The following is a 13,316-nucleotide window of genomic DNA, read 5'->3' as shown; positions in this document are numbered from 1 at the left end:
TTTATTCTACTTACTAAGCGGTTTGGATACAGATAGATACAAATGAAGTCTATGAAGCCAACAAAGTGACGGTTTTATCCGACCTCTGCTTGTTTCATAACAGACCCTGACCTGTTTGATAAATAGACCGCGACAATGAGCTGTCTGTTTCACCAATGTTTCATAATCGGCAAAGACCTGATTGAATTTGAAGTAAATCTGTCGGATTAGTGTGTTACACAAGATGGATTCCACCGTTGAACAGGTACTTTGTGCCCGGGTGTTTCGTGCCGTCCATGACATGCCCCAAGACTTAACGTTTGAACCCATGATACTTAGTTACGACCCACATTTAGGGGCAGTTTTAGACTGGAGAAAGTAGGTGGGGTTCTTTCACAAGTAAACAGGTGTTTTGCTATTTTTTCAGTTGACAAAGTGTAACATCCAGTGTTAAATTCCCTTTCTTTTAATAACTTACAATGTTGTCTCCCGTTCAAAGTCTGGTTTTCTGGTGACGTTAAACGTGGGTGGCTGTTACTTCACGACGTCGCTGCCCGTCCTGTGCAAGTATGAGGGTTCCAGACTGGCCGCCATCTTTAATGGCTTCCACGTTGCGCCGAAGGACGAAGAAGGTCGCTTCTTCATCGACCGAGACGGCACCAACTTCGGTCACGTCTTAAACTTCCTCCGCGACAGTCAGCTGCCTCCTATGGACAAGGTGAACAAATGACACAGATAGCTAAGATTTGTCAATGTGGGCAATAATGATGATCCCGGAGGTTAAATGCAACCGCACAGTAGTAGCTAAAGTAAGTAACGTTAAATAAATATTGCTATGAGTAAGTATTCGGTAGACAAATTATAAATAAAGAAAATCGAAATCTATTTGGACTATTTCTACTTAGAGTCGGACCATAGAAAACTGTTCTGCTTCAGAAATTTATTGCATTTTGCAATGTTTCGGAAAAACATTTTTTGCCCTCGATCTAGGCTTATTCCGCTGTTTATTCTCGTATTTAGAGTAAACGTGTTGTTATATATGCTGTTGTATATGCTTGTTGTTCATACTGGATCTAGTCTAAACGTGTTGTTTATCCGATCCTCTAAACATGTTGTTCGTACGTCGATATGTTAGTTATCTGGACCAAACCTTACAATATTGGTACAAACTTGCGCATTTGTTGCACTTGTTTATGTCTTAGGTTAAAGTCGTCTACAGGGAGGCACTGTACTACAAGATTGAACCCCTTGCCGAGGTGCTTCGCAGGCACAGGTCCGTTTTTGAGGAGGAAGAAGAAGTTTCCTTCGCAGAGCAGTGCCCAGAAGCCTTGGAAAAGGTGATTGAAGTGACCAGCATATTCCGTAAGAGGTTTGCAGGTACCTTGAACAACTCGCTCGAAGTCGCTCTGCAGTTTCCCCAGGCGCAGGCCTGGAAATCGCTGAGGAAGAGAGACAACCCCGCGGGTGACGTCAGCATCTACCACCCTCCCCAGGAGCTGAACGGAGGGCCAGCTCGACAGGACCACCGCTGCTCCTCTCCTGACGTGCTGCTGGGGGAGATGTCGGAGTCTGACAAGATAAAACACCTCAACTTCTTCACGCGTTACTTGGACAGGCTTGGATACAATGTCACAGTGAGTGAGAGGGACTGTGGTGACCCAGTGTGGTGTCAGTCCGTGGAATGGTCAAACGGCCCAGCAACTACGACGATTCACTGTGCAAAAAAGCTCCACATCCTTACTTTCCAATAAGAGACTGTAGAAGAAAAGAAGTAATTTCATAATCAATTCATCCTATTCTAGTTTAAATCTGCTCCTCTTTGCTTCCCTGTTGTATGTACATAATCGCCAGGGAAGCGAAAATCGGAACGAACGGAACTGGAATAGGATGGGTACCAGACTAGACGAAACGATTCTGGTGCTTAACTGGATGTGTAACCATATGTTTGTTAACTTAGAAAGTAATGTTCAAAGGAATGAGACACGTATGTCGTGATCTCACTGATCAGAGTAGAATCTAGTCAGCCTTTACCAGGCTCCGCGGATCGCTGGGTAAATAGCAGAAATAGGACTCATGATAGAGGGAATAGTGTGCTAGGTGAGTCGGCCGGCCAGAGAAGTCAGTACACGACCCGTGGGCTAGAATCTAGTGCAAGCATACTTAAAATGTGATTGAATGGAACTGTTGTTTCAAAGTAAGTGGGACAACTTATTTGATCGATGGTGTGTCAACATGAACGTCTAGAATTCAGGGCAAATTCTTGCATCAGCATAGATAACTACTATAATCACAGTGTGGATATAATGATGTCAATAGGTGTTACATATGGTCAAAAATTGCGTAGGCTGCAGAACTAACAGCGAGAAATCCAGAATTTTGAATAAAACAACACATTTTACAATATTCTATGTTTCACGGATCTTTGTATCGCGTTCTAACGGCATTCATCTCATCAATCAACTAGACACGTTCCCAATCCTACAACAGTTCAAAATCGGATATCTTACTGGACTGCGTCGCTGCGTCCTAAATTGGATTTGCCACCCTTGAGTTTGTAATAAAATGACAACAAAAGTCAAAACACACACAGAATTCATTACGCTCTCTGTCAAATCACTCCGCTGCGCGTGTGCAGTGGGGTCGCCAACGTGCCGCAGCCTTTGTGTTATTACCCTGGGTACCAGCCGTTTGCTACCGGGGTTCCTTGTCTCGGTAGAAATTGGATGGTACCCAGATATCTACTAAGAGATACCGGCAGCGATCAACTAAAAAAGGACCCCACAATCCAACGGAAACGTTTCCATAGTCCTTTGCAGATGGCCTACTCTCCACATATTCTTCACGGGCGCCGGCAGAGGTTGGGTCACGGGGATCAATAAATAAATAAATCAGTAGTGGCCTAACCTCTGCGCATGCTTGGACAATGCTTTCATAGTCCTTCACCTTTAAATGGTATTGTCTACCGCTGGTGAGCATGACTTGACCAATTGTTTACTTTTGGCTGTTAACAAATACTTTAATACTGTAAGAGCAGTAATGGGTACATATAGAACGCTATACTCGTGCACGGCAGACTTGCTTATAGTTGTTTATCCATGTGTTGCCCATGTCATGATACTAGTAATAATGCAGTTTCTGACTGTCTTCCCATCAGGGTAATCCAATGTCAATGACACGCTTTCCAAGCTATCCAACATGCAGTTATCATGATCAGTTCCATATCTGAATGACACTTTTCATCCCACTGAAGGCAATACCTATTATGATGATCTTTAGATGAGTTATTATGAAGGTCACATTTTGATCTTTTGATGAGTTATTATGAAGGTCACATTTTGTAAGGAATGTCACAATTTGGTCATGCTGTACTTTTGGTTACCTTATGTCCCTGATCATCCTCTCAGCCCACAAGATGATAAAGGCTAACGTTTCTGTTATTTCACGTCCTTTTGTAGATAGTGGAAAATGGTCAGAATATAGAATATTTTTCCAAGTATATTGCCGTCCCCTGACCTAGAAACCCCGCAGTCAGTCCTTCACATTTAAACCGGTGACAATGTTGGGGGTCCAACGGAAGTTTATCATGGTCACCGCGGCCTGATGTGATGGATTCTCCTGTCGTTCCGACAGTCATTTGCCGGTGAAGGTACCGAATGGGTATGGACCCCTGTTTAATCCACGTCTTATTCTTGTGAATCGCAGCTGTTCAAAGGCTTCTCCAAGCCGCTACCTCATCTAAGTACTGTAAAACTTAGTTGCTAGAGCTGCAGTAAACAACAAAAAGCAAGTAGTGTACAAACAAACGATGTACCACTTTACGTACCACTGGACTTGAAAGCCTACGTTCAGTCCACAAATGTGTATCTAGTGGTTGATGACCTCGATTTACATTACGAAAATGTGGTGACAAAGGTCGCCAGTGGAAGATACTGGCTTTCATAGCCAGAGGGCAAGTCGACTGATGGACAGTTTGTCGATGAGCTTTTGTTGTTGAGTTCTGAGCGGGTGCCGAAGGTGATTTCCGACGGGTACCGAAGTCACCAGACGATGACGGTATTTATACATAATTCAAATTTAAAGCTTCATTCGCTAATAACATGCCATATATGGCGTGGCTTCACACTAGAACAAAGGTTTCCATAGGAACGTATGATGTCAATGTAGGATTTCCCGGAATCGAAGGTAAGGGTCTATATTACGGGTGCACGGGGGTATTCCTCTGTCAGAGAGTACCGAACCTCGGTGAGCCGACAATATGCAGACTTCTAGTTCTACTCGCACCGCCTCCACACTTCAGCAGACGGAACAGGTTCTCACCATGCCTCTTCAGCGTTACAGAAACGGGGCACATAATGCGGACACTCCGCAGGTAGGTCTTGTCGGGGTTAAGTGAAGTATTGCACGTTGAGAAAAGTTTAATGAACATTTTGCTGCTGCATAGGCAGGGTTCGTTGTTAACGGTGTACCAGACGGTGTAGATGACTGAGAGAAGTCTGCTGGAGTAGCCACAGCCGGTACCAGTGATGTAATTTGTCTTGCCTGAGATTTGTTTGCTTGTATGTTTGTTTGAACCTTTCTTATTCATGTGAAACCCAAAATATTGAAGTCATACTAGTAATTGAAGAGGTAAGGGTCAGACAAAATATATCAAGGTCAAGGGAAAGTGCTAATTGATTTATAAACATAGAGTGATCATCCATAGCTATGGTATACAAAATACAACAGAGGGAAATTTGGCTTATGGTCTCTATGTGTGACCAGAAATATATTTGAGACGCGACCTACATATATCGACAGCTTGTATAACTCTGGGACGGCGGCTTATATAACGTCAGGACTAACGTCACACCTTGTAGGACTAGCTATGGCTGATCGCTCACACGCGCCCTCATGACGCCATCTGGAGGGTTGTCTGTTTGCTCTTGTCTTCATGCCTTGGAAATCATATTTATACAAAATGCTTTCGACGGACAAAAACAATAGTTGAAAAAACATGTAAACGCGCCTGTAATCCATGTCGTGTTGATTTGCATCGATCGTTTCTGTCAAAATCTGCATCAATGTGATTGGCAGGTGTGTCGCAAGGGACATAAAGCTGTGCGCAACAAGGGTTGCATTGTTCAGGCGACCTGTTTCCATGATACTAACCTTGTATTAGTCTGGTGTTTCACCTCGCCGTGATCAGCATATCGTCAGTGGCCTACCGTGAAGTAAAAAGTATCAAGTATAAAATGTGACCTGACAAGACTAGCGTGTTGATGTGATCCAGCCTCCAGCCTTGCGAGTTGGGCTTTTTTTGGCTTTTCAGTTTTTTGTTTGCCGTGAAAACAAAGGTTTTATTTTCTGTATGTTTGTTTGCAAAAAAAAAAGTAAGTGTGTCGCGCAAAACAAAAAATGTGTTGGCACTGTTGCACGGAAAAAAGCAAGTGTGCAGCGCAAAAAAATGAGTGTGTAGCGCACACAAGTGAAGTGCGTTGACCAGAAAAATAGGCTTGTTGACCAGAAAAATAGGTGTGTTGCCCATAGTTGCTGTCGGCCACGGTGATAACCAGCTGCTATGCTGCGAAGCTAGTGTTTTACGCAGAAGGGCGGTTGTACCGGCTATATCGATACAGAGTGAGATAAAGACGCTGGTGTGTAACGTCCACGGATCCAGATCTACAGACACAGCAGCTGCTCATGGCAATAACATTTAAAATTTAACCTGACACTTCTTACCTACAACACACAGAAAACAGTACTTCTCAGGTCTCAGCAACTTAGTTTAATGCTTATCATATGTATTTAAAGATGCACCAAAGTTAGTTCCATTCAGTTTTGTCGCCTACAAGCATTGACAAATAGAGCCGCTGAGTGGTTAACAACTGTATTAGTACTTCCGTAGATCAAGCTACTTAATGAGACTCCTTAACATCAAGTCTAAGAGTAAACTTAGGAAGGGTCCTCTGCAGATTTCTATCCTAACCATGGATGTCCTAACTATTGAATTCTTAGCAGTCTATTACTTAAAGTTTCCTTTTGTATCTTTTACTGTCTTCTTGAGAGCCTAAAAGATGCGCGATTTTGTTTTCCCAGTTTCACTTCATCGTCCCCCTGAACGTGGGCGGCCATCACTACACCAGCACCCTGCCGGTACTGCGCAAGCACGAGGAGTCCATGCTGGCGGCCATGTTCAGCGGCCGCCATATTGTTGTGAAGGACAAAGACGATCGCTACTTCATCGAACGAGACGGCACCAACTTCGGCCACATCCTGAACTTCCTGCGTGACAGCAGCAGGCTTCCTCCTCTAGACAAGGTGAAGTTAGCTCTTGGGCAGCCTCCTTAGTGAGCCTTGTGAAAGCTCTACAGAATGGTTGGGCAAAGGACCTACCTCCAACACGGCCACAAGCTTCCCACAGCACACATGTGTAGGCCGCAAACTCAGCATACTATGTTTTCTTCTTACATACCAGTAAATTGATGTAAAACATAGTCTCCCCGAAACTGGTCGGAAACTCCCGTCGTGGTATGAAAAATGCAACGTTACGTACATTGAAACGTGTTGGACACTGCACCCCACTTAAGCGTTAGGTATATATAGGCGCCGATGAAGAATGGAAGTAGCGCTGCTTCATTTCATTGCTTGAGTGTTCGCTAACTTATTTTGATTTTGGCCGATAAAGCTAGGCCGCTAGTTTACTTATTCCCATTGTCCCTTCCCAGGTTAAAGACGTCTACCAGGAGGCGCTCTACTACGGCATCAAACCCCTCGCCGACATCCTCCGCCGGTACAGGCCGATCCGCGAGGAGGAAGAGGTCGCCAGGTGGGCCGAGCAGTGCCCTGCCGCCCAGGAGAAGGCCGACGAGATCGCCGACCTTGTCCTGAAGAAGTTTGCGGACACCCTGAGCAGGACCATCCGCGTGGTTCTCCAGTTCGACCAGGAGCCGTGCTGGGAGTCTGTGTGTCTGAAAGGAAGCACTGGCGAGTCCATCGGCAACTACTACAAGCCGTACGACTTCCAACAAGACAAGAGTCACAAGGACCACAAGTGTCCCCTGCCAGAAGTATCCATGGGAGAGATGTCGGAGAAGGAGAGAGGGAAGACGCTGAGTTTCTTCGATCACTACTTCGAGAAGCTGGGCTATACGGTGGAAATCGTCCCTGGGGAGTGTCGGGAGGCGGTGTGGTCCCAAAAGATCACCTGGCCTGGCGACGGGCTGGACTCCATAACCATCTACTGTACCAAGCAGATCTACACACTCACCTTTGCTTGATTTGAAACAAAGGTGCAGCTTCTCTTGTTGATCCACAATCGCTAAACCAGAATTTCCTAGATGTTAGTCCTGGTTTTAAGTGTGGATCTGAAGATGGAATCATATCATGGAAGCTCACTCGTGTTGGTAGGTATCGTAGCACAATGCAAAATTTTCTTCCAACAGAAAGGTATACACGGACAACTGTCGCCTTCTTTACATATGCGGGACCGTGAGAGTTATAAAGGTGGCCATATACATCAAGGCACTCCAGCCATCACTGAACAGAACGGTGGGGAATGGGGATTATGAACTTTCTGGCACGTTTGACCAATTGCTGACGTTACGCATTCGTAAGATCGCGTGTTAATAAAATCACGTGTCCGTAACTCTCGCGAGTTTACGTTCTGAATTCATTGGTCATTATATATATAGTGAAGAAGGCGACAATGTTGGTTAAAAATTTGATCTGTATATACCTTTGTATTGGAAGAAAGGTAGGAATTGTACTAGGATGGAATCTTTTAATACTTCAGGGCGTCTAAATTTAGAGGTGTACTGGGTGGCTTATGAAAATGAAAACGATAATTCAATGCTACATATTCATAAGCTGGTTTCCGAAGACATTAAAGGTGTTTGGATGATGATCGCCTGTTTTTACTTCTTTAGACAAGCACACACAGTCATTGCTTCCAAGGGTACCATTGCTTGAAGTACTGTTAACAGATAGCACTCACACATCAATGCTTACTAAGGTTGACGTCATACGTTGATAGCACATATAAAAGGAAAACCTAATTACGTTCCAATGATAATGTGGAAGATTTAGATGGGGTTAGGCAGAAGATGGTTTCAGCTAAACCTATTTCGTCGGGCACCTTCTCCTTGTCCGATCCTCATTTTGGGGGTCTGGGACAATCAGTGGTAGCTTGCAGCACCAACTTCTTCCACCATTCCTCTTTGTCCTCCGCCCGCTGCGTGCAGCCTGCTGGTGACCTGCCTGATCTCGTCTCGTACCTTCTGAGATCTTCTGAGCGACCAAAGATTTTGCCTCGCTCGTGTCGACGGACATAAACAACGTTATTGGAACAGAAAAAAAATGTTCGCGATACAGCATATAGGTGTGAATGGGATGTGAGATGTGTAGGATTTGGGATGTGAGTCACCAAGAATATGTCTTTGTGCGCTTACGACGTACATGATATGACCGATCACACAGTGCTGACCAGGCAAGGCCGATGCAATTGTGCGCCTAGTGTCACCTGTTGTCTCTGCCCCAGGCAGTTGCCAAGTGCTGCAAGATATTTCTAATGTTTTCTTTGTGTCTGCGTGTCGTCGGAATCATATCCGGGCCCATTTCTTGTCTATATCCGAGAATGTAACCTAAAAAGGGACTTAAAAAGAAAAGTCTCATTTATTATTGTAACCGATTAATGCACTTTTTGTGTCTGAAGTGGCCCGTAATCATACAAAGCTACACTGTTAGGTAACTGCTTCAGCATGATTAATCATCATTACAACAGTCTGATGTTGTGCCCTATCTGAGTCTTGCAGCATCAGCATGGATCAGATTTGAAGCAACAACACAATCCTAGTCAGGCTAAGATATGCATTGACAGGTGCATGTATCTTTTACGGCCAATGGGCGCTCCTACAATCCTTCACCGCTTCATCGATGCTCTAGATCTAGAAACATCCCCGAACACTTACTCCACAAAGGTCATTCACCCTTAACTGTTATCGTCTAGATCTACTGCCGGCTGTTCTGTCGAGGTGCATTCTGGTTTATATTGGCCTATTTCCCTCTAGTTGTTGACTTAATCTCAACTCTGGTTATTGACCTCTTTCACTTTTCCCCCTCATTCTTCGATGACCTAGAAACGTTCCAACAGTCTTTCAACGCTTCAAAGACGACCTGGAAACGCCCCTATAGTTATGCAGTCCAGAGCTCCATTTTTTCAGTTACATGCAAATCGCATGCATGTTAGCAAACATTTACCTGCGGTATGAAATGTCTACATGGAAAACTAGAGTTCCACGCGTTAGTAATCACCTCTTTGTTTTTTCCTTTCCTCAGGACCAGGGGCATTTGGTAAGCAACATACAAGATGTTCTTCAGTCTGTAACAATAAGGGTATTGTCTTTCATAGCCATTCAATTAAGAATTGACTGACGGTCCCTTAATTTAGACCACTGACTTGTGAAGGTGTGACACAGTTTCATCCGCCAACAGCTTACCATATATGGCACTACTTCACATGACAACAAAGGTTTCCATAGGGACGTGTGACGTCAAGGCAGAATTTCCCGGAATTGAAAATGAGGGTCCATATCAGGTGTAGAAGTGAGAATCTCAAAGAGCACCGAACCTCGGTGAGACGACAACGTTAACATGCAGACGTCTACTCGCACCGCCTCCACACTTCAGCAGACGGAACACGTTCTCACCATGCCTCTTCAGCATTACAGAAACGGGGCACATAATGCGGACACTCCGCAGGTAGGTCTTATTGGGGTTGTGGAGTTGTATATTATGTTAAGAGAAGCACTTTGCCAGGGTTTTGATTTATGGTCTATGCGGCGAGGCCACAGCAAATCGAGTGCATCATACGAGACGGATATGCCATCAGAAAAACGCCTGTAGTAAGCCCCTAATAAATAAACGCCAGACTCGTAGAGCCTGATACTAGTACTAGGGCTTGATATTTAGGATATTTAGTTCTAGGATATTTCAAATTTGAGCGCAAATAATTCCGTAGTATACCTTTAATAATAAATACCCGAGCGGACGAATCAGCAGGCCTGTCTTGTTCCTGTTATCACGGCATCTGGTCGAACTCGGACTAGAGAACCACGCGACTGGTCCTGCCTTAGGTTGCAAGGCTCAGAGTGTTTGTACTGTATATAGACACAGACTTTCTGTAGGCGTATGTCCAGGCATCCGAAAATCTAATCTCCAAGCACATCCTACGGTAGCCTAGAATCAATGGACCTGCTCTGGCTGTCACAAACGTCGGCGATCTCGCCGGACTTTACCTGGGCGGCGGAGTGCTGCCCGGCCCACTTGGCGACCTCTTCACCCCTTCTTGTTGTTGTTGTTTTGATTATTCAACCGTATCTGCCTCACTGGAAGCTTCCTCTAATTAGTGATAGACACCACCTCTGCGTGTTCGGATAGCCTGACTAAAATCGCGCTCCTAGCGGTCGGCCCTACAGTTGCCACCCCGGGAGGGGGTCATTAACCCCAGCCAGCGAGAGATTGCGTAAACACTAGCTAGTTTGGACTACGTCCCACCATATTAATTTTGAGGGTTAGACATCTGGAGTAGATTGAAAAGTTCTGATGACAAAAAGGACTCGTGGTTAGTCTTGAGAGTAATTTAGAGTGTCCGGGCGTTGTCTCTGTGTTCAGCATCTCCGCACCTTACTGCGAGAAAAGATATTGAGTTGATTAGGGGTATTGTCTTTCATAGCCAGAGGACAAGACGACTAAAAATAGACTGCAATTTTACCAAGAATAGATTCAATTTGATTGTCCCTTAATCCAGACCACATACCTGAGACAGAAGGGGTGACACGAATAACAGTTTGGCACAATTTCACACGAAAACAAAAGTTTCCATAGGAACCTGTGACGTCAGCATGAAATATCCTGGCATTGAGGATACGGGTACGGTCTGTAGATATTGGTGGGTCTGACATCCTTCTCTCAGAGAGTACTGAACCTGAGTCACGCTAAGTCGGCGACATGCAGACTTCTACTCGCACCGCCTCCACACTTCAGCAGACGGAACAGGTTCTCACCATGCCTCTTCAGCGTTACAGAAACGGGGCACATAATGCGGACACTCCGCAGGTAGGTCTTGATGGGGTATTATGCGTTGACAGAATCACTCTCAAATACCAGGGTTCTTGATTTAGGGTCTACGCAGCGAGGCCACGAGAAAAAACTCAAGCAAGCCAAGAAGTAAACTCCCATGACAACGCCATCATCTATTAAAGTCGATCGTATAGTACGCAGATACATATGTCAACAGCAGATTCCGGCGACGCTGTTCTAAATTAGCTGTCAGTTCGTAAATCATAACATTATGAAAGTCTAGAAGGTATCAAATGGGCATGGTATCTGCATTGTTTCGATATGCGTCAGGAGCCTGAGGCAAACCATACGATAAAGCGATAACAATGTGCGATTTTGTTTTCCCAGTTTCACTTCATCGTCCCTCTGAACGTGGGCGGCCATCACTACACCAGCACCCTGCCGGTACTGCGCAAGCACGAGGAGTCCATGCTGGCGGCCATGTTCAGCGGCCGCCATATTGTTGTGAAGGACAAAGACGATCGCTACTTCATCGAACGAGACGGCACCAACTTCGGCCACATCCTGAACTTCCTGCGTGACAGCAGCAGACTTCCTCCTCTAGACAAGGTGAGACAAGACCTGTAGCCAGGACTCCAGGGAGGAGTCTTCTGGTCGTTGCCTTCTAATCACCATGAGAGTTGTACAGACATAATAGTTATGCAAAGAGCCTACCTACAAAAATAAAATAATCGTCATGCTATATGTGCCAGTAAATCGCTGTAAACATTCATTGTTCTGAAATACTTAAGAAACTCTTTGGTTTTTAGGCGCCAGTATAAGACGAAGATAGCAAGCGTTTTGATGTTCGATAACGTGCCCACCTTTACATCGCAATTTCGAACGAAAAAGTTTTGCCGTGAAGTTTGATGACTTTTTCCTTCCCAGGTCAAAGACGTCTACCAGGAGGCGCTCTACTACGGCATCAAACCCCTCGCCGACATCCTCCGCCGGTACAGGCCGATCCGCGAGGAGGAAGAGGTCGCCAGGTGGGCCGAGCAGTGCCCAGCCGCCCAGGATAAGGCCGACGAGATCGCCGACCTTGTCCTGAAGAAGTTTGCGGACACCCTGAGCAGGACCAGCCGCGTGGTTCTCCAGTTCGACCAGGAGCCGTGCTGGGAGTCCGTACATCTCGAGGGAAGCACTGGCGTGTCCACTGGCAGCTACTACAAACCTCACGACTTCCAACAAGACGAGAGTCACAAGGACCACAAGTGTCCCCTGCCAGAAGTATCCATGGGAGAGATGTCGGAGAAGGAGAGAGGGAAGACGCTGAGTTTCTTCGATCACTACTTCGAGAAGCTGGGCTATAAGGTGGAAATCCTCCCTGGGGAGTGTCGGGAGGCGGTGTGGTCCCAAAAGATCACCTGGCCTGGCGACGGGCTGGACTCGATAACCATCTACTGTACCAAGCAGATCTACACACTCACCTTTGCTTGATTTAAGTTGGAACAACAGAGCGCGCGCATGTTGAGCCACAACAATCGCAGGCGCGTTGTTTTCGTCTACACATAATGGGATTCTGCACACTTAGTTTATCGCTCAAGATTGACTCCTATTTCTCCCGTAAACTTATAGTTACACAATATGGCTCCTAATTAAAACGTACAGCAGTGTCTTTAACACTGATTATGGATGTGCGTCACTTAGTCTCTGTGTGCCGTTATGTAACGTACAATCTCGTTTTTTTTTCGTTTGCACTTTTACTGAGGGCCCTTAACACTATGAACAGTGGATGGATCCTTTTTTAGCATAAAGAAACAGAAACTTTTTATTTAGCGCACTCATATTTAGCGCACCAGGTATGGTACTTGGTGGATAAGTGAGGTGGACATTACTAGTAAATGTTGGAGAGTAGTACTTAGCTGGTGTTCTGAAGACATTAAAGGATGGGTGGATAATGATTGTGTGTAACTTATTTAAACAAGCATACAGGCATTGATTGGGGTACAGTTAATAGACCACTCACACATTCACGATAACACCAAGACCTGCTAACGGTATAGTCACATTCGTCGCGCAGGTAGTCGTACGATTTTGATGACGATTTCCACGATTTCCTAAAGTGAGGTATGACAAAACCAAGTAGTTAAGGGTCTAAGATAGCCGTTTCCGTAGCTAGATTGCTAATTTTGCAGGACGACGTCGACACGTGCACGACTGCACTACAATTTACAAATGCCCTGAGTTTGCCATCGCACGACAATCGCACGACCCTAACGTGAGTTGATCTGTGGTAAGCA

The 13,316-nt window shown here is 45.3% G+C and overlaps 3 protein-coding genes across 5 annotated transcripts; all 3 read left to right on the top strand.

Annotated features, from left to right (window-relative positions):
- The first annotated feature begins 187 nt into the window (after positions 1–187).
- On the top strand, positions 188–2,511 carry LOC118413894 (BTB/POZ domain-containing protein KCTD14-like). Its single transcript, XM_035817503.1, has 3 exons — positions 188–244; positions 479–697; positions 1,182–2,511. Exons 1-3 carry the CDS (start codon positions 224–226, stop codon positions 1,728–1,730), a joined length of 789 nt encoding a protein of 262 aa, XP_035673396.1. The 5' UTR covers positions 188–223; the 3' UTR covers positions 1,731–2,511.
- Positions 2,512–4,226: 1,715 nt separating this feature from the next.
- LOC118427457 lies at positions 4,227–7,235 on the top strand. Its single transcript, XM_035837274.1, has 3 exons — positions 4,227–4,348; positions 6,055–6,276; positions 6,684–7,235. Exons 1-3 carry the CDS (start codon positions 4,235–4,237, stop codon positions 7,233–7,235), a joined length of 888 nt encoding a protein of 295 aa, XP_035693167.1. The 5' UTR covers positions 4,227–4,234.
- Positions 7,236–9,528: 2,293 nt separating this feature from the next.
- Positions 9,529–12,977, top strand: LOC118422138 (BTB/POZ domain-containing protein KCTD7-like). Of its 3 annotated transcripts, XM_035829657.1 has the most exons (4): positions 9,530–9,697; positions 11,051–11,070; positions 11,422–11,643; positions 11,962–12,977. In XM_035829657.1, exons 1-4 carry the CDS (start codon positions 9,607–9,609, stop codon positions 12,511–12,513), a joined length of 885 nt encoding a protein of 294 aa, XP_035685550.1. In that variant the 5' UTR covers positions 9,530–9,606; the 3' UTR covers positions 12,514–12,977. The 3 variants fall into 3 exon arrangements, with proteins under 3 accessions (XP_035685565.1, XP_035685550.1, XP_035685557.1); XM_035829672.1 differs by lacking the exon at positions 11,051–11,070 and having other exon boundaries at positions 9,529–9,714; XM_035829664.1 differs by lacking the exon at positions 9,530–9,697 and having other exon boundaries at positions 10,784–11,070.
- Positions 12,978–13,316: the final 339 nt, after the last annotated feature.

This window comes from Branchiostoma floridae, chromosome 1 (genome assembly GCF_000003815.2).
Source record: "Branchiostoma floridae strain S238N-H82 chromosome 1, Bfl_VNyyK, whole genome shotgun sequence".
Classification (NCBI taxonomy): Eukaryota; Metazoa; Chordata; class Leptocardii; order Amphioxiformes; family Branchiostomatidae; genus Branchiostoma; species Branchiostoma floridae.
The sequence above is the reverse complement of the archived record's forward strand: the minus strand, read 5'-3'. Positions and strand labels throughout refer to the sequence as shown.